This window comes from Peromyscus maniculatus, chromosome 2 (assembly GCF_049852395.1).
Source record: "Peromyscus maniculatus bairdii isolate BWxNUB_F1_BW_parent chromosome 2, HU_Pman_BW_mat_3.1, whole genome shotgun sequence".
NCBI classification, from domain to species: Eukaryota; Metazoa; Chordata; class Mammalia; order Rodentia; family Cricetidae; genus Peromyscus; species Peromyscus maniculatus.
In genome coordinates, this window is record NC_134853.1 from 147,133,674 (window position 1) to 147,157,630 (window position 23,957).

The 23,957-nt window shown below is 50.2% G+C and overlaps 1 protein-coding gene across 6 annotated transcripts in view; it reads left to right on the plus strand.

Moving 5' to 3' along the window:
* Phc2 (polyhomeotic homolog 2) overlaps window positions 1–23,957 on the plus strand; it is a 108,644-nt gene that overhangs the window by 35,698 nt on the left and 48,989 nt on the right. For all 6 annotated transcript variants that reach the window (XM_076565108.1, XM_076565112.1, XM_076565107.1 and 3 more), the window contains exon 2: window positions 22,382–22,615. In XM_076565108.1, the coding sequence (XP_076421223.1) occupies window positions 22,436–22,615 (180 nt within the window). In that variant the 5' untranslated portion in view covers window positions 22,382–22,435. The remainder of the gene's footprint in view (window positions 1–22,381; window positions 22,616–23,957) is intronic.

The following is a 23,957-nucleotide window of genomic DNA, read 5'->3' on the forward strand; positions in this document are numbered from 1 at the left end:
CCTCCAGCCAACTGTATGCACTATTCAGAGGCAGTCCTGGGAATCTGGTGTCTATCTTCGTGTGTTTTCTAGTTCTGAAAATGTCACATAGTCCTGGAAGCCCCTGGAAAAGGGACTCAGAGGAGACCAGGCCCCTGGGGCAACAGGTGTCCAGAAACCATGGGCCATCAGACAGATGTGTGGCTGTCATCTGAGTGAGCCATTGCCCAGCTGAAGAGGGAGTGCCCTTTGCTAAAGTTGTATCTGTTACTTGTGTTCTAGGCAGAGGATACTGTGGTGTATAAGCCCAAACACTTTCTTAAAACATAGGCAACTTAGAAAATAAAGAAAAGCATGAGAAAATAAAAATTCTGAAGTAACTCTGTTGCCCAAAGCAGCTTTTCTTAACATTTAGAATGGATGCCCTCAGCTGAGCTGTGTATTAAGTAATGCATGCTTAGCAAAGTGGGGCAGTGTTATCCACACTGTTTGTAGCCACCTTGATGCTCTTCTATTTTTACTGGTTATTTCAACTCCTTGGAGGGGGGAAGGTGGGGACGGGGAGCTGTGTGTGTGTGTGTGTGTGTGTGTGTGTGTGTGTGTGTGTGTGTGTTTCTTCCTATGGGGTGGGGTGCACACAAGTGTGAGGGTAGGTGTACTTGGGTCTACGCACTTATGGTGACAGAGGCCAGCCTCACGTGTTGTTCCTCAGGCGCCACCCACCTTGTTGTTTGTTTTTAAGAGCACTGGTGTTTTGTCATGGGTGTTGTGTCCTCTGGAACTGGAGTTACAGACAGTTGTGAGTTGCCATGTGGGTGCTGGGAATTGAACCCAGGTCCTCTGGAAGAGCATTGACTGCTCTTAACCACTGAGCCATCTCTCCAGCCCCCGACTTTGTTTTTTGAGGCAGAGTCGATCACCTGGACCTGGTGCTCACCGCTTAGGCTAGGGCTAGCTGGCCAGTGAGCTCCGGGGACCCACACCCATCTCTGCCTCCCCACTGGTGCACCCACGTGCCCTGCATTTTTGTGCAAGGTGCTGGGGATCGAACTTGGTCCTCACCCTTGCACAGTGAGCACTTCACCCATGGAGTGACTGCCCCAGCCCTGGACAGTTCCAACTCTGTAAAGCCCACCCCTCCCTTTCAGTGTGACCTCGTGGAGGAGAGGCAGGACATAAGTCATGCTTACACTTTATGTTACTGAACACTTTGCCAAGCATCCCCACCCCAGTGAGGAAGCCACCTACCCCTGCTTCCCCGATGAGCAGAGCCAGGGTTTTTTTTTTTTTTTTTTTTTTTTTTTTTTTTTTTGGTTTTTTTCGAGACAGGGTTTCTCTGTGTAGCTTTGCGCCTTTCCTGGAGCTCACTTGGTAGTCCAGGCTGGCCTCGAACTCACAGAGATCCGCCTGCCTCTGCCTCCCAAGTGCTGGGGTTAAAGGCGTGCGCCACCACGCCCGGCCCAGAGCCAGGGTTTTATCTCTGAACCCAGCACCAGGTGTCCCCAGGTTCCTGTGTGGCCTCTAGGTCCCTGGTGGTGGTAACGGCATGATGAGCTCTGCCGAGTGGCAGGGCCCCAGGATAAATGCTCCAAATGCATTCACGCTCCATCTTTGCCGTGACCCAGGGAGCTGGGTGCTTGTACCCCTGTTCCCCAAACCAAGAAACCGAAGCTCAGAGAGGCTCAGTGCTCGAGAGGACCCAGCTGGTAAGAGGCCAGGCAGATGTCCCAGGGCTGGCCTCCTGACCCCGCACTTCTCGGAACACGAGAGCAGAGTGGTGCCCTCCACCCCAGCCTTGGAGGCCAGTTCCGTGGGGTTGCCTCATGTGGGGCCCCGTGGGAGGGATGCTGCCTCTGTCAGCAGGCAGAGCTTGCCTGCTCCAAAGCTGACTGGCTCTGAAGGAGTTCCCACTGCAGCTACATGGGGAGGGGCGGAAGGCTTCTTCGATGAGCCTCCTCTCCCTCCACGGGAGGCTTCCTGGCTGTGAACAGCACTTGGTGTCAGAAAGAGGCCACCGGCCTTAACAGGCCACATCTATTTTCATTTACCTTCTGAAAGAAGATTAAGGAGAAAATTCAATTTTGCCTAATGCCTCCCCCCAAATGGCTAATTTATATGCTAATTAGCGAGATAGGAATCGATGAAACTGGTAATCAATATGATATCCCGGGCACCAGTAATGAAACTCATTTGAGGATGCACCACTAGTGGAAATGAAGCAATTACAACGGAATAAATGGGGCACCTCGGGGAGCAGGGGCCCCACAGTGCACTTGACTGTGTTCGCTCCCCTCTTAGGCCGCCCCGACTCTTCCGCTCCGTGAGAATCACTATCCATTCAGACCCTTCATGGCGCCACATATGGGTTTCTTTCTCTCTGAGGGCCAGACCCTGTACTGGCTTTGTGGCTGCTGGTGGGGAGTGTGTGTGTGTGTGTGTGTGTGTGTGTGTGTGTGTGTGTGTGTGTGCAGAAAATGGCAGTGTCTGAAAGACCAGAGGCGGGGCAGTGGAGCTAGATGGAGCTCCCTAAGCCATACTGACGTCAGGGCTGCCATGCCTGCTCAGTTTGGCATAAGGAGTTTTATTCAGAGAGATGTATATTAAGCACATTACTTAGATGCTTCAAAAAACTGTCTTGATTTCAAATGTGTCACCTCACGAGGCCACGTGTTAAATGACATGCAGAAGTCCAGAGCAAAACAGGCCGTAGTTTCCACATGGCATAGCCTGACTCCAGGAAGTTTTATTTCAGCCCGAGCATTGGTTGCCGGCTTCTGTGTAGGTCCTGGGGGCTGAGGGGTGACTGCTGTCACCTCTGGAGATAGACGAGCTTAATGTTACTCAGTTCACACTCATCAACAAACATTGCCCAAAAATGTTCTTTACCCGGTGCCTGTAAATTCACTGGATCACCTTGGAGATTTCCTTATGAAAATGTTTACATGCATTGGAAAGTCTCAAAGCTTGTACAATGGATATCAGATGTGTTATTAGATGTGTCCTATCTAAATTCTACAACTAACATTTACCAGATTAGCTATCTACTTAACTATCAAATTATCCATCCTTCTATCCATTCATTGATATCCCTTTTAAGGACATATTTCAGCCAGGCTAGTGGTGCACGCCTTTAATCCCAGCACTAGGAAGAGAGGCAGGTGGGTCTCTGTGAGTTCAAGGCCAGGCGGGTCTACAAAGTGAGTTCCAGGACAGCCAGGGTTACACAGAGAAACCCTGTGCCAAAAGAGAGAAAGGGGGGGCAGAGAAAACATTATTTCAACTAAGTTGCAAAACTCTGAACACTTCATCCCTGAACAGTTCAGCAGCAGAGTTCAGGTTTTGTGGGTTCTTTTCTTTTGAGGTGAAATTTACATACGATTAAATGCTCCAATCTGAAGAGCTTCGTTCTCTAAGCCTGACAGGCGCCTACACTGAGTGATAGAACCCCGGTCAGCACCACCGCAGACACTCCCTGCACCTCACACGCTCGGCAGGAGCCACCACGGTCTGATTTTTTTTTTCTGCCACAGAGACTCATATAAATGGAACATCTCTTCTTTTCTTCATGTTGGCACCTTCGAGGTCTCCTCAAAACTAAAGTTTCTGGTGGTCACCCTAGTTGCTGTAGGGCATTAGAAGTTAACCCTCCTGGGAATTGTATTTTTGTGCCCATTTAATGATCCTTACTAAACCCTTAACATCTGTGTGTCCTTTCATTTGTGACGGTAGTTTTAGATAATTACTTTATTATCTCTGTGTATGCATGGGAGCCAGCAGTGTGTGGGTGTCCAAGGAGGACAAAGGTCCGATCACCTGGAGTTAGATCACCTAACATGAGTTCTGGAACTGATCTTGGGTCTTCTGGAAGAGCGGTGTGTGCGTGCACGCTTAACCTCTGAGCCATCTCTCCAGCCCCCATTCTAGGATTCTTGGTCTTCTCCCACGTTGTGTTGATCAATGGTTTGTTCATTGATGCGTAGTGTTCCCTTGCATAAGTATACAAGATTGTGGTTGATGTCGAGGAGGCTACTATGAACACAATTGGCCAAGACTTCTTATGAAAATCTGTTTTCATTTGCTTAAGTCAATTTCTAGGATGGAATTTCTGGCTTATGGGGTCATTCTGAGTGTTTCATTTTTGTAGGAAATGGAGCATTTTATGGAGAGTAGAACCATGATTATGGAGGCTGGCAGGGGCCTGGGAGAGGGGGACCGAGCCGTGGTTTAGTGAGTATGAGAGAACAGGTAGAAGAAGGGGTTAAGTTCTTGTGCCCCACAGCTTGGTAGGGCAACCGTAGTTAACAGTGGTTTATTCTCTGTTCCAAAAGACCTCAGAGAGAGAATTTTGAATGTAAGAAACAGTACATATTTGAGGTGACAGTTCTACTAATCACCTTCAATTGATGTGAACAGAACTTACACGGTACCCCATAAATACGTATAATTATTACATGTCAGCTACAAACTTTTAAAATTGAAAGAAATTGCCAGTCTGTTTTCCAAAGTGAGTTGTGCTATTCCCAAGAGGCTTTTTAAGAATTAATGCCCCTGAGGGCCGGAGAGATGGCTCAGAGGACAAAGTGCCTGCACCCACATAACCCATGCTGTGGTATGCATCTGTAAGCCGGCTTGGGAGGTCGGATGGCAGAGATGGACCATTGGCTAGCCAGCCTGGTCACATGGATGTGTTCTGGGCTCATCGCGAAACCCTGCCTGAGAAGACACAGGGTGAGGAGCAGTGGAGGAAGACATTCAACTCCACCGCTAGCCTCCACATGCAGGCCCACACACAACTATGGACACCCACATGTACATACACCACACAGCCCTACACACAACACGCTCACACACAATGGGGATTGCTGCCCCCCCCCCAGAAAATTATTTTTTAAAAGGCTTATTTTGTTTTTGTGAATGTTTTACCTGAATGTGTATACACACACACACACACACACACACACACAAGTGCACTACGTGTGTGTCTGGTGCTGCCAGAAGAGGGCACCAGATTCCCTGGAACTAGAGTTAAAGACTGTGAGCTGCCATGTAGGTGCTGGGAATCAAACCTGGGTCCTCTGTAAAAACAGCCAGTGCTCTTAGCTGCTGAGCCATGGATGAATGAGTGAATGAATAAGTGACTGAATGAATGAATTGGTGTCCAGGCCCAGGCATTTCTGCTGTGGTCACCTGCAGGTTTAATGGACAGTGGTGCTGGGAGGCACTGAAGGGTCAGCATTGATTCAAGCGACAGCCTTTCACATGTCATCACAGTTTGGTTTTTTTATGACTTTTTTTTCACTTTGAAAAATAGCCTTCTGTGGCTGTTTCCCTTTATTCTCTTTTCCTTTTATTAGGTCTTGGGAGTATTCTAGACTTACTGGGGAACACAGCACAGACCTGCCTGTCGGTCCCCTGATTTGACACTTGACCTGTGTAATTTGGGGCAAGTTACAAATTGAATTCCAGGGTTATAAGGATAAAAACACCTGACTCAGAATTTTCTGGAATTTGAGAACTAGGGTAAGAAAAGACTTTTCCACCAGCAAATGAAGGAGAGTCTTTGGTTCCAAAATCTGGCTGTGGATGGTGACCCTGGGGAATTGTCACCGCCCTTTGGAGTACAGCAGTCTCTTGGACTGTGAACGGGTGAACATTCATCCCTCCATAGACAAACCCACTGCACGAGACTGCTCTGCCTGGCTGGGAAGCAAGCAAGGGGTCTCTGGGGTCAGTGGGCTCTGGACCAGATCATCAGCTTTGGTCCAGGGTCGGGATGGCTGCTGCTCAGCCACTCTCCCAAGTTTTGGGCCCCAGGATTGTCTCTGGAGAACTATGCTTTTCTGCACCAGGCAGAAGGGTAAGTGTGGAGATCAGATGGCCTGCACTCTCACACACGTGCCTGGCTCCAGTAGTCCCCCCTTTGGGTTGGTTGTGTTCTGTAATGTGTCCCCTGAGAAGACAGACTAAGCAGCCTGTGTTACCCTGCAATTTCTCCAAACTATTTGCATGAAATACTGCAGACAAAAAGCAAGGCTCCTGATTGGCTGTTGCTAGGTAACAACATAATCATCAGGAAATTAGGCTGTCCTCCCCCCCCCCCCAACCCAGAGTATGTGTGTGATTGCAGCGTTGTGCAGGAGGAGAGAGGGAGTGGAACAAAGAGAGATAAATGGGATGGTCTTGAAGGCGGGGACACCACAGCCACAAACCTGCACCCCACGGTAGGACAATCTGCTTTGGGTTGGGCCCTTTATGCAGTCAAGCCAATATTGGTCCATTTTCCTTTTTTTTCCTCTCTCTCTCTCTCTTGAATTTTTTTTTTCTAATTTTTCTGTAAGAACAGCGAAGCTGGCAGGGCCCTGCAGACAGCGCAGACAGAAGCTATAGGAGCAACTTAGACATTTGAAGTGATTTATAGGTGCAGAAGGTGGTGTCTCGTGTGCGGATGACTGAGGGTGAGCAAGGAATGTGTCTAGAAAGGAAGAATCCGTTCGCATGGCTTCTAGAGTGTCTGCAAAAACCAGAACGTGGGAAAGTGCATGTGGATGAGGCATGTGGCAGAGAAAACAAGCATGCTGTGGAATGTGGAGGGGAGGTCTTCAAGCTGAAGTTTGGAGCTGGCTCTTTAACTCCATCAGTGTCCTGCTCAGCCAGGCAGTCCTCAGCCTGTCCCTCTGCCGGGTTAGACTTTCAGGTGGATGAGGTGTGTGTGTGTGTGTGTGTGTGTGTGTACGCACATGTGTATGTGTGCACACAACTGAAGCACCTAGTTCATTTTTAAGATTGTGTTCAAGCATAACAGTGGGTAGAGCCTGCCAAGGACCATTCTTGGATGAGTCCGAGGTCTGATGTTAGTGCGGAGCGCCTTCCTTTCATGGTAACCCCGGGTGGCTTTCCCACCCCCCCCCCCAGCCTCGTCCTCCTTTTCAGTTCCCCAGCAATGACCCTGCCCTTCCACTAGACCCTCCAAAGCCTTGCTGCATACCTCATTGGCTTGCTACGACCCTAGGCGAGCTAATTGCCTTTTGCCATTCATTGTCTATCAGATTAATGACTTCTCGTGTGTGTGGATGCCCACAGTCCTCAGAGATGCCTCTGTGTGCTCACTCTGGCTCCTTTCTCCCCGACCTCCTCTCTGAGCACTACATCTGGGTTTTGTTTTGTGTGTGTTTGTTTGTTTGTTTGTTTGTTTGAAGAATCCTTTTTGTGTAAGTGCTAACCTAGAAGTACTGCCCTTAGTTCTCTACCTGATCAAAGGCAGATCACACAGGAGCTGTTTTGTGGGCGTGGCTTAACATATGCAAATATTTGAGGAACCAGACGGGATGAGTGCCAACATCCCAGACGCTGAAGGGAAGATCGGTCCAGACACGCCCCCCACAAAGCCTTGCCCAAGGAGACTCGGAGCCTTCCTGAGAGGGAGGAGCCTCCCTCAGCTGCAGGACTCAACATCCCTCTCTGTTGTCTCACAAAGCCTCTTGTCCCAGATGGTGGCTCCCCTTATCTCTTGGGTCTTGGTTCATCATCCCAGCTTGCTCACGCAGTCTCTCTCCGTCTTGGCCCCCGGACAGCCACATCTGAACTCTGGGGGTGGGACTAGGCAGTGGTTTGACTCTCCAGGTGATGCTGATGCACGCTGAAGTGTGAGAGCCACTGTGGACCAGAAAGTTGGTGTTTTCTTTTAGCTCCTAGATGACAGTGACCACCCAGAAAACTTCTGCTCTGCGACTAGCTGGGTGATGTGTAACAACAGCATGACCTCCATCCAGAGTGAGCCATCCTTCATGGCTCCAGTGTCCCTGAAAAACCCTCCTGAAACAAAAGTTGAGCCGATTGAACTAAAAGCTAGCTTACACACCTTGCGGAGAGCCTTTGGGCTGAATAACAGGACTCAGGCTTTTAAATGGAAGGCAAGCTGAAAGGGGATATTCAATAGAGACTGCGCATGGCCTGTGGAGCTTAACTTACACACTACCTGGCCCTTTGTAGGAAAAACAGCCTCACTTCCTAACCCCTGTTAAATTTATGGGTTCATCTTGTTTCATGTCTTCCATGTTAATCTCCTCAAGTGCAGAGTCAATCACTTTTTTCCATCCAGTACCAAGTACATAAGGAGTGTTTAATAAATAAGGAAGAAATGAATGAGTCAGTGGGAGAGTGAGCTGCTTGGATGGTCGATGAAAGAAATCAGCTCTCCTACTGGGCTGCTTCTTGGCTGCCCCATCCATGAGATAGGAATGGTGATTGCCAAGCCTGTAAGTGGATGGTGAGCATCAGGGAGTTCATACTAATAGAAGTTTCCCTTTTCATTGTTAAGTAAAACCAGTTAGGTCTTGCCCTGAACCTTGAAAAACAAACACTGTATTAACCTTTAAAGCATTCCTATATGGCAGAGCTAGAAACCGTAGAGGCTCACAGCGTGTTCAGGTGCATTCCTGGAGTCCAGCAAAGGAGTCATATAACACCAGTGTTGGAGCAGCTCCTGAGGACACTGCCCTGTGAACTACACCTCCCTGGAGCGCCCAGCTCTGCTCAGACATCTTCATGGGGAGAAACAGGGCCACGCAAGAAGCTGCCCCCTTCTGCTTCCTAACCACCCCAGTCTCCTTTCATTTTCATCCTCGAGACCTCAGTCACATGATTGCTTACGATTTATAACTATGGAAAAAGAAGTAGGGTAGAGTCAGACTTGACAAGAAAAGGTGAAATGTTGGTTCTACCCATTTGGATCCATTCTCCTGCAGAGTGTAGGGAGTGCTCCAGAGTATAGGAAGCTGGACATAGCCTGGTGATCTCGGTAAAGCCAACAGATGTGCTAAGAGAGGAAAAGCTGGTGGTCTCAGTAGATCACAGGCTTACTGAACATGTAAGAATGTTAATTACAATTAAAGGCCATTATTTGGGACAAATGAGGATGAAGAGTCCCAAAAGGTAGACCTAAAAATTCTGAAATATTAATTTATTTGCTTAATTTTTAAAGATTTGCTTTTCAAAAAAACATGTATATGTTTGTGTGTGTGTGTTTGTTTTGTTTACATATGTGTTTGTGCACCATATGTGTGTCTGGTCCCCACAGAGGCCAGAAGAAGATATCAAATCCCCTGGAACTGGAGTTACGATGTGAGCTGCCATGTGGGTGCTGGGAACAGAACCCAGGTCCTCGGGAAGAACAGGCAGTGCTCTTAATCACTGAGCCATCTCCCCAGCCCTTATTTTTTTTTTTTTAATTTTTGAGACAGGATCTCATGTATCACAGGTTGGCAATGAACTCTCAGGAGCCAAGACAGTTGATGTGATTCTGGGGGGTCGAACCCGGGGCTTTCTGCATGTTAGGCAAGTGCTCTACCAACTGAGCCACACCCTCTGCCCCCTGGAGTTGCTTCCAGATTCCAGGGTTTGGTTGACTGGCATGAGTAGGGCCAAGCAGAGCAGGAGAAAGCCCCTTCAGATGGACATCTGAGTCTTTACCAAGTGGGCTAAACCAAAGTAGGAAGAGGCTGGAAGGACCGTGGAGGAAGGAAGCCCCCATTTCAAGCTATCTGCCTGTTTGCAGTGTGATGTGCAGTAGCCTTTGCACAAGGCCCTTGAGAGCTGACGACCCAGGCACTGTGTGAGAAGTTACCCTGAGAAGAGCGCTTACTGAGCACTCTCCACTCTGGAATCGGACGTACAGCAAGCACCAAGTGTGGAGTTAGAAACATAAGTGACTAGCTTCCGATCTCTCTTTTCTCAGTGCACATATATATTCATGAGAGCATTGTGACACTGTGTATGAGCACATGCATATGTGTGTGTATGCTCACACACACTTTCAGTTTTACCTGGGACTGAAGGGATTGGGGGCAGGGTTGTTCATTTATTCTCTCTTTCTCTTTCTCTGTCTCTCTTTTCTCTCCTTTATAAGAAAATGCCTAAAGCGGTGATGTGGTGGCACACGCCTTTAATCCCAACACTCGGGAGGCAGAGACAGATGGATCTCTGTGAGTTTCAGGACAGCCAAGACCGTTACACAGAAAACCCTGTGTTGAAGAGAGAGAGAGAGAGAGAGAGAGAGAGAGAGAGAGAGAGAGAGAGAGAGAGAGAAGAGGAGAGGAGAGGAGAGGAGAGGAGAGGAGAGGAGAGGAGAGGAGAGGAGAGGAGAGGAGAGGAGAGGAGAGGAGAGGAGAGGAGAGGAGAGGAGAGGGAGAGAGAGAGGAAGGAAGGAAGGAAGGAAGGAAGGAAGGAAGGAAGGAAGGAAGGAAGGAAGGAAGGAAGGAAGGAAGGAAAGAAGGAAGGAAGGAAGGAAGGAAGGAAGAAAACACCTAGGCTTTGAGGATGGAGTCTTGGAGAGTCTGGTTGAAATCTGAGGTCCAAGCCAGCCCTGAGAGTGTGCAGTCACTCCCAAGGACCAGATGCCTTATCTGGGTCCTCTCTTTGCTGCACTCAAGGCTCCGCTGCACAAATCCCCACTGGGGCTGTTCTGGAATGAGCTCTTAGTATCTGGCTGGTCTTAGGCTAGTGCCGGTCCCTCCGTCTCTAACCACTGCTCTACAGCAATGCTGAGGAGCTGAGGCAGGCAAAGGACACCAAGTGCCTGTTGCGTGCTGCGCCTGGAGCTCTGTGTTTGGTTTGCCTTTCCTTCTGATTTTCCCAGTAACTCTTAGTACTCGAAGTTATTAACATCACTTTACAGATAAGGAAGCAGCCAGTAGAGAGAGAGGTTAGGTGACCTGTCCAGGGTGTCCCTGCTGGGACGGCGGCAGGAGTCCAACAGCCTTTTCTGACCAAGCAGCTCCTCCTCTTCCTTATGTGGCATAGTGCCCCTCTGACGCGATGCCCAGTGTGTGGGGACACTTGAGGAAGACAGGCTGCCTCTGTCCCTTCTCTCCAGAGCACTGCTGGGCGGTCATTCATTTTATATTGCTTTTGAGTTCAGTTACTGCGAGGGTCATGTGAATGATCATGTGACCAGCTTTACCTGTAGTATGTAAGGATGCTTAGGAACAGAAAGAGCCCACAGATAGGAACTAGACACTCCCCCGTTGTTTCTCCAAGTATGTCTGGGGGTAGGGGGTGCAGCACCCGGGAGAGATGGCATTGGCAGGTTTGCCCTGGACTGACCTCGCTGGGATGACTCCCCTAAGACTGCTGCTGCTGGACAGAAGTCCAGAGGAGCCAAGTTTCTAAGCACTGACTGGCCTATCCTGGAATAAGTACAGGAGCTTGTACGTCTGTATGTGAACTTGGTTCAAATCCCACAGCTGTCGTTTGCTGGCTCTGTGGCCTCTGGGAAAAGTGAAGAGATGGACCCCTCTGCTGGGAGCCATGAGGACTGAATGGGATCGTGCGTGTCTAAGCTCCTGTCTCTAAGCCAGTGGCAAGAGCTGTTCCCCTCACTGCCAGCCCCAGAACACTGGCCTTCCACCCAGGAGAAATACCTTGCACCCTGCATGCATGACTTCAGAGGGGCCCATTTATCCCAGCAGCCTGTCCGTTCAGAGTGTCTGTTTATAGCCCTCTGTAAACCCATGAACCCATTCATCTCCTCCTAGCAGATGGGAGAGGAAACTCAAAGCTTTGCTCCTCTGAGATCTGAGGCGGCACCCCAGTGGTCACAGGAGAGCAGGGTGCTCCAGCATAGTCCCTGATGTTTGCCCTCCTAGAGTCAGCAAACTTGTCAGCCCCCAAGGGCTACGAAACCTCAGGTGACAGTACACACCACTGGAGACTGAGCCATGGTCCAGGGGGTGGGTATGACAGGAAGAGAAGGGAGGGCTGCTCAAAAATGTGCACACTAATGTGCAGGTCCTGGAACTGTTGTCCTGAAAGCCCGGAAATGGCCTGCTCCCCACAATCCTTCTCCCACTTAGGCTTGTAGGAAGGCAGCAGAGGCAGACTAGCCTGCCCAGGCTACCCTACACCAAGCCAGCTCAAGGCCAAGTTGGAATCGCAGATCATGCAAGTTCTAGAAATGCTAGGGGTATGTGTGTGAGTGTGTGTGTGTGAGTATGTGTGTGTGTGTGTATACATGTGTGTATGTTGTGTGCATGTGTGTATGCATGTGTGTGTGCATGCATGTGTGTGCCCATGTGTGCATATGTACATGTATGTGTATGTGCACATGTGTGTACATACATCATAAGGAGATTCAATATGGCAAGATTCTTATAGTGGTATTTTATAGCCTCAGCTACTAAGATTTCTATGTTCAAGTCCCAAAAATGTATAACTTGACTAAGATACTTAAAAAAGAAATAACTGAGATCATAGCATAAAGAATTTCCTCTAGGGCGCTAGAGAGATGGTTCAGCAGTTAAGAACACTGGTTGCTCTTCCAGAGGAAGATTCCCAGCATCCACATGGTGGCCAACAACTGTCGAATTAGGAATCTGGCCCTCTTCTGGCCTCTGTGGGCACCAGGCACTCAAATGGTGCACAGACAAATATGTAGGCAAAACACTCATACTCATAAATAAAAAACACAAAACAAATAAACAAGAAAACTTGACTCTAGCCAGACATGGTGATGTGCAGATCTGTAAGTATTGCCACTCCAGGGACTGGCTCAGGATGGTTGTAAGCTCGAAGCCTACCTGAGCTACAGTGAGCGCAAAGGCAGCTTGAGGAGACGATCTCAAAAAGCAACCTGGGGATGGAGCTCAGGGTCTAGTACCAGCCTGGCACGTGCAAGGCTCGGGACTTAATACCCAGTTGTACTGGGTACTTTACTGCCCTCAAAACTTTATACTCGTGTGGGTGTGGTGGTGCATGCCTTTGAGCTGAGGCAGGTGGATCAGTCTCTGAGTTCAAGGCCATCCTGATCTAAACAGCAAGTCCCAAGCCTACTGGGCTACATAGTGAGACCCTGTCTCAAAAAATGTGTACTCTTGCCCGGCGGTGGTGGCGCACACACTCAGAAAATAGAAGCATGTGGATCTCTGTGAGTTCAAGGCCAGCCTGGTCTACAGAGTGAGTTCTAGGAAAGGCTCCAAAGCTACACAGAGAAACCCTGTCTCAAAAAAAAAAAAGTGTACTTTTTAAAACAAGCATTAAGTCTATGCTGCTACCCTGTCCATTTTGCAAAATCGTAAAATGAGGCAAAAAGAGGGCGCTTTGGCCAGGGTGCATTTACATGCACTGTGCCTGTTTGTGATCATTTTCACTGTCTCGACTCTCCCTGTTTCTGAACTCATAACATACTGAATTTGTGTAGTTTTTGTCTAAAAAGTATTTCCTGGGTCTGTGCATTTTGGCTCATTTTGGCAGTGTGTGTGAGGTAGGATGTTGTCTCTGCCTGTGCGATGCTTCAGGCTCAGCTAACAGATGGTGTGGCTGGGGCTCAACCCCAGGCTGCCAGACAGGCTCTCCTGTGTGTGCCTCTCACAGTGACTGGGTCTCCACAACCATCCCTTCAACAACTCTTTCCTCTTTCTCTTCTTACCCCTTTCCCAAGTTTACATGCAATGGCCCTGTTCATCGCGTCTGAATCAGAACCAACAATTTTGAGTAAATGTGTCCATGTTGACTCAGTTTCAAAGGTGTCAAGATCACAGAACAGTGACAAGGGCACTTTGGTGTCTCACCTGGATGAGAGCTCTCATCAAAAGTAAGATGTGTCGGGGCTGCTCTTCCAGAGGAGCCAGGTTCAATTCCCAGCACCCACATGGCAGCTCACAACTGTCTGTAACTCCTGTGCCAGGGGATCCAACACCCTCACACAGACATAGATGCAGGCAGAGCACCAAATCACATAAAATACAAACAAATAAAATTTTAAAAAGAGAGTAAGATGTATCAGCAGGCCTTCAGATCTGCTTCATTTTCCCTCAGCAAGCATCCATGTTGCCAGCCAGCCATAGTGAAATGGTAATTTCAGTATAAATGGAAATACCAGTCTCTGCTTGCTGGGAAAACCAGCTGGCCTGAAGGCAAATCGAAGATGACGGAGGACTAGTAAGATGCTCAACAGATAAAGGAACATGCCATCAAGCCTGATGACCCCAGTTCAGTCCCCAAGACCCACAGTGTGCAGGTGAGCACAAACACACTAAATACATGTGACAGGGTTGGATGGAGACAAACCAAGGCTGGACTCTAGGAAGAATAGACATTGTGTCTGGCTGGCACAGAGAAGCAGATTCAGACCAGGGAGGTGGGCATCGGGAGTGGCCTCAGTGGAGGGTAGTGGGAAATAGAGTGCTGGACCCTGCACCATATGGGCACACGAGATGCCTCAGGAAGATCTCTGATGGCAGCCAGCCCTGTCCCCTTTCTTTATGCAGGTGCCTTTTGATTTTCCTCAGGGGAGACGCTGTGTGTTAAGTCTGCCTCTCCTCTCATTCTGTAACCCTTAGCCCTCTTTGAGGAACTTCATGTGGACCACCTTGTGCACACAGCCGTCCCTTCTTCCTCTCTTAGAGGTCTGAGAGTGGTTTCTTACAGTGGTCTTCAGACTTCCGGTACCTCGGAAACCCTATGTGGATGGTGAGGACACAGGTCGCTGAACCCCAGTCTTGGAATTTCTGCTTCTCCGCGTCTGAAGTGAGGCCTGGAAGCTGACTTTTTTTGGAGAGCTTGCCCAAGGCTGCATTTTGAGAGCCCCAGATGTGAAACACACAGAGCCTTTAGATTGACGAGACCGTGGTTTGTGTCTTTGCAACTTCCACAGGCTTCCTTCGCCCGTGTCTGGTCATCAGGGTTAAAGTAGGCAGTATACATTAGCACTTTCCAGGACTGCCATGACCAGCAGGGAGTCTGAAAGGGGAACTGTGTCCTCTCCTCTCTGGGGACTGGGGGTCTGAGATGGCGTGGTCGTGAGCAGTGCTCCTCTGAGTCCTTCTGACCTGTCCCTGGTTTCCTGTGTGGCTTCCAGTAATGTACTCCGGTCTTGGCCTCTTTTCACCACTCATGTCAACTAAAGGCCTGAGGGAGCCTGCCCCGCCTCAGAGCGGCGAGACCAAAGCTGCCTGAGCCAAGACAAACCCACCCTCTCCCCTCAGTCTCCAGCCTGGCCCGCTGGGGCCATAGCCAAGTGTGTCTACAAATAAGATCAGATCTGGCTCTTTCTTCTTCTTCTCCATGTTCTTCAACAAATCAGCACCAGGTTGGAAGGTTGGAGTACAAATGCCTGACAGCATCTGCTTTTGTAAGGTACCGAGAAATGGTCAGACCTCATTCGGAAGACTGATTATATGAACTTACGCTCTTGTGTTTTCCTATGAAATCGTTGTTTGGATTTCTAGAATGGTGGTCTGCTCCAGCTGAGCTTTCTTTACATCTGAATTTACTTGTTTTATTTCTGTTCATACCCATCCCCCATGTGTGTATGTGCTCATGTATGTATGTGTGTTTGGGTGTGTGTGTATGGGCACATGCATGCATGTAGAGTCCAGATGTCCATGTCAGGGGTCTTCCTCAATTGCTTTTCCACTTTGTTTTTTAAGACAGGGTCTCTCACTGAACCTAAAGCTTGCTCATTTGATTAGACTAGGTGGCCAGTGAGCCCGGGGACCCTGCTGTCTCTGTACCCCACCACCCATCGCTGAGGCGCCCAGTGCATACTGATACGTCCACTTCTTAGGTCCTGGGGATCAGCTTCTGGTCTTTACGTTCATCCAGTGAGCCATCTCCTCCGTCCTCTTTACCTCACTTTCTAAGACCCAGGGCAGGTGGCCGAGGCCTGGGGATCAGGAGGGAGTCCTGAGGTTGGAGCTGTGCCCAGGCACACCGCTGCTGGAGTTCTGCACAGGGCAAGGGTGCAGATGTTCAGGCTGCAGTGTCAACGTGGAGGTGGAAGGAGGTCTTCCCTAGCTGCCCCAGTCTAGAGAGCTGAAATCTTAATGTCTCTCTCTCAGGGAGAGAGGCGCCCAAGATGAACCCTTCATGCTGCCTTTTCAGACTCAACGCACAAGCCAACGTGCTGACACCAGGAGCAGCCATTATGGGCTCACCAGACCGCTCACTTCCTGTCAAGCTCTAATTCCATTAGAAAGCCTCACCCCACTGGACCCAGGGGCTCTTCAGGTTTGAAGAGCTCTGTTTTCCGCATCCTTCCCCTCTGCTTCTCTGGGATGCTATCACAGCCACAGTCCACAGCAAATGGATTTTCCTGACCCTGGGGACAAAGGCCTAGTGTTTCCTAGACTTGGCGGTTCCTGAAAGGGCAGAACCATCAGCATCTCCAGCTGCTGGGTCTCGGCCCCGTGGGCGGCCAAGACCTGTAATAAGATCGCTACCCGAGCCAGTTCCAGTCAGCACATCATTCAAAGTGGTCCCTTGCGGTTGGGGGGTTGGGAGGGGGGATTGACTGAAACGGGAATTGCAGCCTTTGGGGCTCTGGCTTACACAGAACCACACAGTGAGTTGGAACTAGAGAAAAACAGATTTCTAGTTCTGGCTGTCAGCCATCAGTGAGCCTGGCTGCGGTTCCCAGTGGGAGTCCACGAGGGTGGGTGGCCTCAGGAAAGAAGGCAGTCGCTGGGAGGAAGAAAAGGGGATGAGAGTAGGAAGTAAAAGGATACTGAGTGGGAGTGAATAAATGTTAAAGCATGGATGCTGTGAAATTTGCGGATTCAGATTTCTCATGCGGCGGGCGGGCCTTCACGAGAGTCCACAGACAGACATGTCAGCACCTTGGCTAACACTCCAGGAAGCCTCCCGCTCTTCCCGCCTGCCCAGAGCGTTGAAGCAGAAAGGAGATGTGAGTGGGGAGAGGTGACAGCTTTGTCCCGCAGACTGCAGAAGCTGGAAAGCTGCTCTGGTGCTCCACACTTGATGGATTCTTTTCCAAATTCCAGATCCAAATTGTATGAGGAGACCAGCTAGCTCGCTTCTGGTTTCCCGTCAGGGTGAGCTCCGGCCCTCTGGCTGGGTAGGTCCAGTTACCATGGCTGGCTGGGGATGCCTCCCCAGGTCCTGAAGCCATGTCACCTTGAGTAAGTCACTCTATTCCTCAGAAACTAGGCCTCGGTTTTTGCTTAGGAAAACCAGGGGATCTGGGGTGCTCTCTGACGTCTTGGACTGGTTGATGTAGCATCTCTGTTACTTTTCTCTCAGATGTTCTGATGTGGACCTCCCGGTGTCACTGAGGCGACCTGGGTCAGATCCACCTGGAGTTGCAGGGCACTCACTGTTTTGACACCACACCTGCTTTCAGAATGCCAGTTTTGTGATGACCTTAGATAAATTAGATATCCCCTCCCCCATTTGTGTGTGGCTGTCTCTGTATTTTTGAGAGAGAATCTTACTCTGTAGCTCAAGCTAACGTGAAACTCACCCTTTAACACAGACTAGCCGTAGACTCGGAGCAGACCTCGTCGTGCCTTAGCCTCCTGAGTGCGGGGATTCCAAGTGCGTGTCACCACGCCTGGCTTCAGTACCTTCCTTACTGACAAAACTGGGGTATTCCTAACTACCTGAAGCATACACTGCAGAGGCGAAGAGGCAGTGGTGCTCAGTCATCCAGGGAGAGTATGGGTGCCGTTGGTAGAAGGAAGACCTATGGCTGCATATGACGTAAGCGTAAGACCCCAAGCAAGTGACTTCCCTGCCGTAGTGCGGTGTGAGTGTGAGGCAGAGGCAAGCACCAAGTGTGCGAGCAGCCCTCCAGCTGGATGGCTGAAGAGAAATTTAGGTTGAAAATGAAAGGAAAGGAGGACTTAGAGGAAGCCACATTCCGTGCCGTCCCCTGGGACGTGCGCCGTGCTGCTGGTCTGGATAGTAGGCTAATAAAACCCGGAAGGAAGGCATTTGGGGGACAGGAACAGCACAAGCAGCCACCGCGGTAAGCCCAGAGCTGAAAAGTCGTGTCCAAGGCTTTCCAGGTCAGTCACGATAATCCTGATCCCAGTGTGGGGTTGCAGCTTGATGGGAAGTAAAGTGAGGAGGAGATGGGATCAGACGCGGGGGCTTGGCACACACCAGGTAGCGCGAGGGGAACACCGTGAGCCCTAGAAACACGGTGGCAATTCCACAGATGGCGCAGGAACATCTGGATATCACATGTCCCTCCACAGAGGTGTCCCATGATTCAGTTACTTACACACTAGAGAATTAGAGCATTGTTCACAGTGGCCATTGTCAATGGTGGAAACAAGTCCAGTGACCACCCCCAAAGAGGAATACAGTTGCGGCACATGCTACAATGTGAATGAACCTTCAAAACCTTGTGAAAAGGACTGATGGTATGTGGTTCCACTCATCTAAGGTATCAGAATAGGCAGACTTGTAGAAGCAGATCTGAGGCTCCCAGGATCTACACAGCTGGACAGTGGGGAATAAGTTGTTGCTTAACAGCTGCAGAAGTAGATGGTGACGGTGGCTACATGTAGTGAGTGTGGTCAGGGCCTCTGCACACGTTGGAAGGCAGTGCTCAGAGCAGCCTGGCCTCCCTTTCCCTGTCCTGTGCATGAGTGGTCAGCAGAGACCAAGGAGAGCTAGCAGCCTGGGAAGACAGCTGTACCTACTACAGCAGGAGCGAGGACAGAGGGAGCCAGAGAGACAGGGCAGCACCAGCGAGCATGCGCCGTCTAGGGAGTGAGCGAGTGTGTGTGAATGGGAGAAGTGTGTTTGATCCTGAGAGGGGAGAGGAGGTTAAGCAGTAATGGGTGCCTTCCCAGAGAACCAGAGGGAGGTCAGTCAGGGGGCAGAGGGGCTGGAGAAAGCGTGGAGATCAAGATTAGCGGGGAGGGCCCATTAGTGGGCTGAGAGCTGGGCAGTCGCCATCCACAGGGGAAAAGCAGGGGTGAGGAGCATGCTTTATTCCAGAGATCACAGGGAGGAGCAGGCAGAGGACACAGGGGACAGGGGGCAGCCACAGAAACGTGGGTGAGGGAGGGCGAGTGTGAGCACAGATGTAACCGAGGGTAGAGAGCAAAGCCAAGTGAGACAGGAGCCGGAGGTGAGAACCTACAAGCAAGGCAAACGGAGAAGGTATGGGCGCTGGCCAGCAGTGGAAGGAGACAGCTGTGTCCCTGGTAACTCAGGGAAGGGTCGGTCTGGCAGGGGAGCTGGGCTATTCTTACTGGCAGCATTTCCACAGAGGAACGCCCCTGGCCTTTGTCAACAAGACTTGAGTACACACTCCACAGTACCTGCTCAACCAAAAGCAAAGACTGGAAGCTAAACCAGGTCACCCAGGACCTGGACATCCTCTCCTCCTCAGTGGCTGCCCGTTTCCCATTTGACTTCTTCCAAATGCTTCAGCTGAGATGTCTCAAGAGTAGGAGCTGCATCTCAGTTTTGGCCAACGTTTAGGGAAAGAGAGAAGAGGACCCTGCTGGGCAGCCCGTGTTTAGAGCGAGCTGCCATTTACTGGTTTGTTTAAGATCACAGCAGCGGGCTGGGGAGATGAGGGAGGTGGGGAGATGAGGGAGGTGGGGAGATGAGGGAGGTGGGGAGATGAGGGAGGTGGGGAGACGAGATGGTTCAGCAGGTGAGGCGCCATGACCCGAACTCAGATCCTCAGGACCCGAAAAAAAAATTGTCTGTAACTTGGCCTGTGGGAGTGGGAGACAGGGAATTCCTGGAGCAATCTGGCCAGCCAAACTAGCCAAAACAGTGAGAGCCCTTGCCTCAATATGTAACGTGAAGAGAGATGAGGAAGGTACCCAACATCACCCTCAGGCCTCCACGCTGGAACATGAACATGCATTTAGGCCCACCACACACATGCATCCACAAATTAATTAATTTTTAAAAATGTAAGTTACAGTTGACAGCTAGTTTTTCAGTTTCCACAAGGCCAGGAACACTGCTTTGCATGCTTTGCCTCAGCCTGGACTCCCGTTCCTGGAACACAGAGAGGGTAGATCTCTACAGAGCCAGGCACAGGAACTACACTGACTTAGCTATACCATTGACCCTTGCAGCTCCCTCCTCATCCTCCACAAGCATTCCTAACGAGTGAGTCGTCATTGTGAGGCCTGGCTGCAGTGCAGGGCAGGGCGGAGGAAGGAATTCATGGGCAAGGGCCCCTCGGCAGTAAAAACAGACAAGCCTCGGGAAGAATCTGCTCGGTGACCCAGGTCACAGGCACAGTTTGCAGACAGGTACTTGGCCTTGGAAGACAGAATACCCACTTGCCATCTGGGAGTGGCTCTGGCTTCCCAACCCCCAACATTGCTGCCTTTTGACCTTCACATATACTGAAGGAGGGGGTTATCCATGTATGTGGGGTCCAGAGGTTGACATCAGGTGTCAATTACTCTATCTACCTTCTGTATAGAGGCCGGTCTCTCACTGTACCCAGAGCTCAGATTTACCTCGTCTAGCTATCCAACTTGCTTTAGGGGTCTCCTGTCTCAGCCTCCCAACTCCAGGGTCAAAGGCAGCCCGTCACACCCATCTGGCATTTATGTGGGTGCTGGATCCAAACTCTGATCTTCATGCTTGTCCGGTGAGCACTTAACCACTGAGCCGTCTCTCCAGCTGCCTCCCCAGAGAAGGTTTTTGGGGTTTGTTTGGTTTGTTTTTTGCCCATGGTGAAACCACTCAGTCTGAAGAAGGTGACGTGAGGAATGTCAACCTCAGACTGAGAGAAGACATTAACATCTGTTTGGATCCTTTACACAAATCAGTGTTTTCATTCATATGAAAAATCCTATTCTCTTTAAGTAATTTGGTGTCATCTACAAGGAGACCGTTGAATGTCTATGGTGGGTGATACACAAACAAGGTGTATGTGTGTGTGTGTGTGTGTGTGTGTGTGTGTGTGTGTGTGTGTGTGTGTGTGTAAGGAAAGAATGGAAGGAAAGGGATTGGGAAGAGCATGAAAAATTAAAAGAAGAACTCGAACTCATATCTGATGTGCCTTTCCCACCATGCTTTACTTCTTTCTCAGGCTCTCTCCATCCAGGCACTGGGCCTGTGCGTGGGGAGAGCACACGTCTGGACACCGAATGGCCTCAATGGCGTCTGACGGAGTGTCTAGTGCTCCTTCTTGGCTAGGACAACAGATTCCTAGAGTCTCCACCACTAACATCTTAAGAGAAACATAATCTGTTGGAGCCAGACAGTGGGAACCAGAAGGGGGACAGTATTAACAAACCACCCCCGCCCCCAGCAGCAGCCAGGGGACACTTTTTTTGGTTGTTTGAGACAGGGTTTCTCTGTATAGCTTTGCGCCTTTCCTGGAATTCACTCTGTAGTCTAGGCTGGCCTTGAACTCACAGATCCGCCTGGCTCTGCCTCCCAAGTGCTGGGATTAAAGACGTGTGCCACCACCGCCCGGCTTAGGGGAGACTCAGTAGGTGACAGACAGCTCGCTGGGCACTTTGCATGACATTTTACTTTGTGTTTCATGGATTAACATTAACATTTGACAGGTTAAGAAACAGGCAGACAAGTGTACTGAGTATGGTCCCCAGCTAGAAACTGGCCAAACCAAGCCTGAGACCGTAGTCCTTCACATCTTCAAACGCAGGGCATTTTAGTCAGCCGCTCCAGGTGCACCTGCTCCACTCGGGGGGCCCGGAGCACTCTAGGGACACGAAGCAGAGACTGCAAAAACTGAGCTCTTTGGCCTGTGAAAAGACAAAGCAAAGGGACTATTTCCATTATTTTCTCACCTCTTGACCTGCTCCTCTCTCTCTGTTCTCTAGAGAGCATTAAGCCCGCTTTCTTCATGACCTGACCTATGTATATCTGGTGTAAGTTCTGGGATTCAGTTTATCCATCCCAAAGACAAAGGGGTTGGTGGGATGTGGGGTGGTCCCTGCCAGGAAGAACACACCAGAACTCCTTCTCCATTACTAGCTTCATCTCTTCTGGGAGAAGACACATACCTGGGCTTTAGACCAGCCACACCTGATTTCAAAACCCCCTAAAGCACCCAACCTGGCTCTGTTCTTCTGGGGGCCAATGTGACTCAAAGCCTCAGTTCAGAGGTGGACATGGGGCTGCATGCTCATAATCCCAGCATTGAGATGGCGGAGACAGGAGGATTGCAAGTTTGAGGCCAGCAGGGGGCTACATAGCGAGATCCTGTCTCTAAAAGCCAAACCAAAATAAAACAAAACCCCTGAGTTCCTAAGTGGCCCCATGGCAGCCTGCTTGGAAAGCTGGTGCATGTCTGTCCAGTCTCACCTGCTAATCCTCAGGAGAACAGTTCTCAGACTGCCTGCCCAGATGTTTAAGTCCCTTACAAAACTGCATGTAACATGTGTACATCCCGCCATGTGTTTTCAGTAAGCTCTAGATGTCTTCTACAACCTACCAAGATAGAAGTTCTGAGTAGGCTGTACTGTGTGATTTGGGGACTAACAAGAAAAGGATCCGTATGTTTCATGTAGACACAGTTTTGCCGAGTGTTTTCCATCCTAGGTGACTGAATTCACAGATTCGGAAGCCCGGACACGGAGGGCCAAATGCTTGTGCGTGTGTGACAGACATTTGCTGACTCCCATCCCTTCCCCTTCCGCCCTAGCATCCCCCTGCTCTTCTGCTGCCTGAGCGCCCCGACTGTGCCACCTCGTAGGCCATGGAGAATGAGCTGCCAGTCCCCCACACATCCAGCCGTGCCGGCGTCACCAGCAACACCAGTGGCACCAGCAGCAGCAGTGGCTGCGGCATTAGCAGCAGCAGCGGCAGTGGCGGCGGCCGGCCCACGGCACCCCAGATTTCTGTGTACAGTGGTATTCCTGACCGGCAGACTGTGCAGGTAAAATCCTAATTAGCCCGGGGTTATATCCCTTCGTTGACAAGGCTGCCCACAGGAGAGCTGGCATGGTCTGGTGGGGTAGCGGGGCGGAAAGGAGTGGGTCAGTGGGTACACGCTTGTGCATGACTGAACGAGGGGAAGTGATGTCAGATGGGTCCAACACAGGAAGCTGAGAGAGAGAACTTAGACCAGAAAAGCCTGTCTCCCCTGAGGGATGGTGAGAATGTTGTCTGTGGAGACCGGATGTATGAAAGCAGAAAGGGCCGACAAGGGAAACCAGCAACATGACTGGGAGCCGCTCACTCCCAAGCCAGACTGCTCCGCCAAGTGGCCATTGCCACTTAAAGAACAAACCTGGGACGGAGACAGCGCCGCAGTGAAGTGCCTGCCATACGAGCATGAAGACCTGAGCTTGGATCCCCAGAGCCCACTTTAAGAGAACTCTGGAGCACCAGAGCGTCTGGGGATGGAGACAGGGGGATTCTTGGAGCTCACTGGCCGGCCACCTAGCCTAACCAGTGAGCTCCAGAAGTGAGAGGCCCTGTCTCAGAATTAGAGAAAATGGTTGAGAATGATCCAGGATGTCACCTGACGTTGACCCCTGGTCTCCACATACACATTCACACACACACACACACACACACACACACACTACACATACACTACACATACACTCAAACATACACAATGCAGACATACACAATACACACACACTCAAACATACACATGCACACACCCACTCACATATACACATGCACACACAATACACACACACACATTCACACACAACACACACACACATTCACACATACACAACACACATACACATGCACACATACACATGCACATACACGCAAATATTTAAGATTTTCAAAGTCAGGTGGCTGCAGACAATTCTTAGTCTCTGAGGCTCTATTACTTTTTCCCTAGTTTGCCAAGTGCTGTATGTGAGACCCCTCCAGGGACTAGACACAGTCCCCAAGTGTACCTGTGATCATGTCTGCCACATGTCATGTCACGTACCTGGCACTGTGCTTACATATCAGTTGTTGTTATTTTGAGACAGGGTCTCACTCTATCCCAGACTCACCTGGCACTCACTGTTCAGCCCAGGCTGGCCTAGAATTCCTGGTGATCCTCCTGCCTCAGCCTCTCAAAGCTGGGATTACGGGAGCGAACTACGTGGCTGACCACATATGTCTTCTTCAGTTGTAAGAATGGCCGTTTTTAGGCACAGGTCCACACTTGACAAACAAAGTCTCAGAGGAGGTAATGACCTACCGACTTAACTCCCCAGAAACCTGAGGCAGAGAGCATTTGCCATTTGTTGTTATTCACAGTG